We start from the raw sequence: 5,500 nt of genomic DNA on the forward strand, positions 1-5,500 counted from the left end.
TCTCTACCATTGGCTTTGTTTTCCATTACAAATATGGATATTATAAACACAAAATCTCACTTGTTTATCGACCTAACTATGTGGAAAATTCATTTCCCCACTTGGTGGTACTTCCTCTACCACCCAAATGCTACATTGAAGAATTGTCCTTCTAGTTTTCCTTCTCGGGAAGGAATTTGTGTTTCGTGAATCGATAACCCATTTCCCCAATTTCAAAATGTTATTTTTTAGACAAGAATTATTCCCATAGTCTATATAAGAAAATGTCCAAATTTCCATTGTACTGCACCATTTGAACCCAACCTAAGGCATTTCATGTGAAGGCTAGACAAATTTTATGACTTGCTTCAAATAATTTTTTCGGACGTGACAAAGGAAAACAAAACTAGAGACATATTTCCGCTTGAGTAGCTCAGAAAGTTACCCCAAAGTAGATATACTTTTTACTATGGTGATGAGCCACTATAAAAGCTTCATCAAACTTCTTATTTCGACAATCCAAAGGGTAGCATAGGTCACTGTATTCTTAGATTGTGCATTGGTTTCTAACTTCAGCTACGGGTGTCCTCTTGACAAGCCAATCCTTACCCCACTTTTGAATGCAACCAACCTCCCCCCCTCCCAACTTTCAAACGACCTTTACGACACGACTACTTCTCTCATAGTCACAAATTTAATTCTTTGACATCATAGTGTTACAATCTATTGTAGTGATAGTTACATGGGAATGCCATACCCGCGGCCCGTGGACTCACGCTAGAAGAGGACGGAGAGGGCAGTTGTGTCTTGTCAACGTCATTGCATTACATCGAGAATTTCGAAACATATTTTCAAAAAGGCTTAAAAGGGTGGTTAGAGGAGGCAATTAATTGAAAAGGTAAAAGTGATATCATCTATTGCATTAGATTGATCATTGGAGTGTTATGAGATCTCTTCTTTTATAAAGAGATCGTGGTGGCATGGTTCCTTTCCCAAGGCTTATGACCGAGGTAGGTTGTAAGTTATGTGGGTGGATATAGTAGAGAGAGAGAGAGAGAGAGAGAGTATGTGAAGAGAGAGAAGTCGAATAGACACTATGTTATGTTGATTCATCATATATATATATGTGTACATAATACACACACACACACACACACACACACACATGTAAAGCAAGAGAGAGAGAAGGTCAATAGGTTCTCATGTTATGTTGATGGAAGATAGATGGATAGAGAGATAGTGAGTGAGTGAGTGAGAGAGAGAGAGAGGAAGAAGAAGAAGAAGAAGAAGAAGACAAGGAAGTGGTTTGTAAGCCAATGTGGCTCATGAGACCAAAACAAAACTATATACATCCTATCACTTGGTTTTTGCTCGTTCGAGATTGCGAGATATAGGTATTGTTTGTTTTCTCTTGTTTGAGATCGAGATTGTTCAATCAATCAATCAATCAATCGAGAGAGGGAGAGATATTTTTTCCTAGATGAAGCGAAGATTTATAGTTAAAAAACACAAGTAAGAAGGAGGAGAAGGTTAACAAAGATTCATTGGCTAAAATATTTGTTTGTCATTTGATTTGTGTGTGTGTATAGGTAGAGGTGTGGGTTTGGGAAATGGAGCCACATTTGGGGGGTGCCACTACAACTACAACTACAACTACTACTACTTTTGATGGGAGTGATTGGAGCCCAAGGATTTCCTTCTCTCACAATGTGGCCACTACTACTACTACTATCAAGAAGAATCCCCAATCTCCTCCAAATTTAGAGGTTCATTCTACTACTAATAGTGGTAGTACCACATCTTCCACTAATGGGGCTGCTCTTTGCCCTAATTCCGATCATGGGTTCGAATTCTCCTCCTGCACCTCGCCTCATGGCCTCTCCTTCTCCCCCCACAAAACCATGGTCTTTGCAGAAGAGCTTTTCTGCGATGGAAAGCTCCGCCCATTAGCACCACCACCGCCACCGCCACCGCCATATCGAAAGGATGAAAGAAGCATCGGCGCCCAAATGAAGAGAATCGGTGGCGATGAAGGAATCGTGAAGAGAAATGGTGGTGGAGCTGAAGCGATGGCCGCCGGCTCCCAGGCGAGGAGGATGTGCAGAGGTGAGGAGATGAAGAGAATTGGGCGAAACGAAGAAATCATGAAGAGAAATGGCGGAAATAAGGGGGTAAGCGGTGGCGATCCGGTGAAGAAATTTGGTAAAGAAAGCGATGGGAAATCATCGGCCAGAACTAGGACAGACTTATTTGGTATGAAAGTGGGCACAAGCTATCATGGTGGAACAGAAGAAGCAGAAGAAGAGGAAGGAAAAGGGCAACAAGCAGAAGATGAAGAAGAAAGAGGTGAGAATGGGCGGCAGAAACCATCGCCCAAACTGAGCTTAATGGCTAGAGAGGCAAGGAAGATGAAGTGGAAATGTCCACCCAAATTAAGCTTAACCAATAGAGAAGAAGCAGAAGCAGAAGAAGCAGAAGAAGAAGAAGAAGAAGAAGAAGAAGAAAAGGAGAGGATGAACAAAAGTAGTAGTAACAGTAGCGATGGTGGGAGACCTAATAATCTAGCAGGTAGTGAAGATGAAGTGGAAATGAAGAGAATTAGCAGAAATCCAAGGTGTACATCTATGGCTATGGAAAGCTTCTCACATAAGAAACATAATCATCATCATCATCATCATCATCATCATAGATTATACTATAGCAGTAGGATTCCTCATAGAAGCTCCATTAGCCTTAATACTTCTCGTTGCCCTTCTCCTACTAGAACCTTCTCCTCTTCTCTCCCTTGCACTGCACCTCCATCTCCTACATCATCAGTCTCTGCTTCTTCAATTCATTACACCAATCCTTCTGCTTCTGCTTCTTCTTCTTCTTTAAGATATTGCAACAAAGTCATGGATTTCTTCAAGCTCAAGAAGCTTCACTCCTCCTCCTCCTCCTCCTCCTCATCATCATCATTATCATCATCTTCTTCCTCTTCCTCTTCCTCTTGTGAGAATTCTGGTCCTAATGGCTACAAGATGACCATTAGCCCTAGGTCCTTCTGGCCATTCTCTAAAGTCAAAACAAACCCAATGCCCACAAGTTCAGTTGCCCCTATCCCCACGAGGCCCACACAAGAGCCAATTCATTACCCCAAAGATGGTCACAAAACTCACATTGCCGCGCCCACCCTGGATGGGCACACCAATCACGAGGATGCCCATCGTGCACAATCATTGGCCCCTTCGTGTGACAAGGTCCCCCCCCTAGTCCCCTCATCACGAATTTCAATCGATAAACCTATGACACATTGTTCTTATCATCACAAAGGTGTTGGGATCCATGGTAACAAGAAATCCATCACTCAAACTGTCATTGGACATGCCAAGGACACCCAATGCGAACCACCTTCTCCATCTATCAAAATGGACGCCCCCTTCCCTATGTCGCAACTTCCTCTCGACCAAAGTATGGCCAAACCAACTCCTTGTGATCATCGTGTTGCTCGTTTGCAACACAATGCTAGGCTCGTGACACATCCGAAAACGTGCAATGCCGAGAACATTCTAACGACGACCACGAAGATGGTTGTCGTTGATGATCGAGCTAATTGGGATTGTAATGGTATTAAGGAATCGAATGTCAACACCAACAACGTTGGTCTTCATCCTTGTTCCAATTACCACTCTCAACTATGCAAGCAAAGAGTAAAGAATGTAGAGAATGGGATGATATTGGGTTCAAGAGGTAATACAAGATCAAAGGGTCTTGATAGGCCCGTTTCCTATGCATCAAGTGTGAGGGTTACTCCCATCCTCAATGTACCTGGTTGCATGACCCCTTCTCTTAGGAAAACCAAAACTTCTTCGAAATCCAAGCCTACAGGTTTTGGAAACTTTTTCTCAACAAGAGAGAATATACCCATGGCTTATAGTTTAATCCCTAGCAATGGGGATGATCATTAGAATGCCTAATTTACAATGTACGTGAGTTACTACTCTTGGAATTTGTATCACAAGGATTGTTTGTTTGAATCACAATGATACGGTTTAAGGCAAACTTTGCCTTTCGAAAGCATTAGGCTTGCCAAGCTACATGATCTACCCTTCGCTTGAATCAAAGTTATACAAATTTCTTTAACAACATATGAAATTTCCCAAGGGCAAGCTAAGAATACTTGTGGTTGAAGGCCAAATTATGCATCCTTAGAATTGCTTGATGTGAGCTTTTGAACTATAACTTTGAACTTACCATCCACAATATGTTGAACTCAAAACTCAAAATGGATCATACGTCATACATGGGTTGTTACTCTTACATTACCTCTTCTAGCCATAAAAGGTTTAAGTGTTGCATTTCATTAAAGCAATAAAAGAGAGGCCATCCTCAACGTCACTTATCATGTTTATTGAGCAAATGTTGATAATAAATGGCATTTCCACATTTTGCTACCAAGAAAAAAGAAAACATGCACAACTTACAATGGGAGTTATTCAAAGTGGGTAAGGTGACATAACTAAACATCAAGGATACCTTTTATTCCAATATGGGGCTACATATGAGTACTAGGATGAAACATTTCATTAATATATGTGGTGCACTTTTATAGTAATGCTAGATGCAATGGATACCCAAACATATGTGTGTACAAGTTATCACTTATGACAATTATTTTGCCTTTTGTAAAAAGTTACTTGGGCCCTAGGTCTATGCACTTATGTAAGGTGTTGGTCGCTTTCTAAATCATTTTAGAGAACATGGGAGCATAACATGTGTTTAAACTTTAAAGCAACTACATTCTTGTCTTTCTATAAGATATCAACTTTGGTCAATTGGTTTATACATGCTTGAATACCAATCACTCACAATTATCCATATGCTCTACATTCATATTTAATTGTTTACAAAATGTTAATTGTAGATTAAAAGACATTAGATTGTAGATTTTAACATTTGCTTACCTTAGACAATCTCACTTTACAATTTGCTTACCACAAACGGAAGCAAACACCACAAAATAACTAATGTAAATAGGTCATAGAAACGACAGGTTACTTGTAACAAAATACTTTCATGGTATCTTGTTATTTGAATATTTCTTCCCCTCATTCTTAATAAGAATAAAACATTTCTCATTTTGACACAATTAGTTTTAGCATGATCAACAAGATTATGTTAGAAAATGAATGAAACAAATTGGTACCAATATTGGCAAAGCACCATGCATGCATGCATTTTTATCATGATGGCATGCTATGTGGACTAGAACTTAATGATGATATCTAATCTAGAACCTTCTTATTACATTCAATACATTGATATATGCAATTAACTCTTTCTTAGAAGTGAACATCCATTGCCAAGTTCTCTCGATCTCTTTTTTGTGTTCTTGCTTTATCTCTCTATGTTCTATACCATCATTTTCTTCCCTACAAGTGGCAAGATTCACTTCTTCCATCTATTTGTTTTTGCCATGAACCTCATGTAACTCGTTCTTGGGTTAGATTTTCAATTCCATTGTTAAAAACATGATTATGTA

At 39.7% G+C, this 5,500-nt stretch overlaps 1 protein-coding gene across 4 annotated transcripts; it reads left to right on the forward strand.

The window, feature by feature from the left end:
* The first annotated feature begins 511 nt into the window (after positions 1 to 511).
* On the forward strand, positions 512 to 4,221 carry LOC147867289 (uncharacterized). 4 transcript variants are annotated; one of them, XM_087315082.1, is made up of 2 exons: positions 512 to 883; positions 1,573 to 4,221. In XM_087315082.1, the coding sequence occupies exon 2, from the start codon at positions 1,590 to 1,592 to the stop codon at positions 3,924 to 3,926; it is 2,337 nt and encodes a 778-aa protein (XP_087171208.1). In that variant the 5' UTR covers positions 512 to 883; positions 1,573 to 1,589; the 3' UTR covers positions 3,927 to 4,221. The 4 variants fall into 4 exon arrangements, with proteins under 4 accessions (XP_087171208.1, XP_087171210.1, XP_087171209.1 ...); XM_087315084.1 differs by lacking the exon at positions 512 to 883 and adding an exon at positions 1,124 to 1,382 and having other exon boundaries at positions 1,575 to 4,221; XM_087315083.1 differs by lacking the exon at positions 512 to 883 and adding an exon at positions 1,124 to 1,373 and having other exon boundaries at positions 1,569 to 4,221.
* The last annotated feature ends 1,279 nt before the right edge of the window (positions 4,222 to 5,500 follow it).

This window comes from Azolla caroliniana, unplaced genomic scaffold, assembly GCF_043228905.1.
Source record: "Azolla caroliniana isolate FFs.n. ecotype wild unplaced genomic scaffold, voAzoCaro1.0.p SCAF_2, whole genome shotgun sequence".
In the NCBI taxonomy this organism is placed as follows: domain Eukaryota; kingdom Viridiplantae; phylum Streptophyta; class Polypodiopsida; order Salviniales; family Salviniaceae; genus Azolla; species Azolla caroliniana.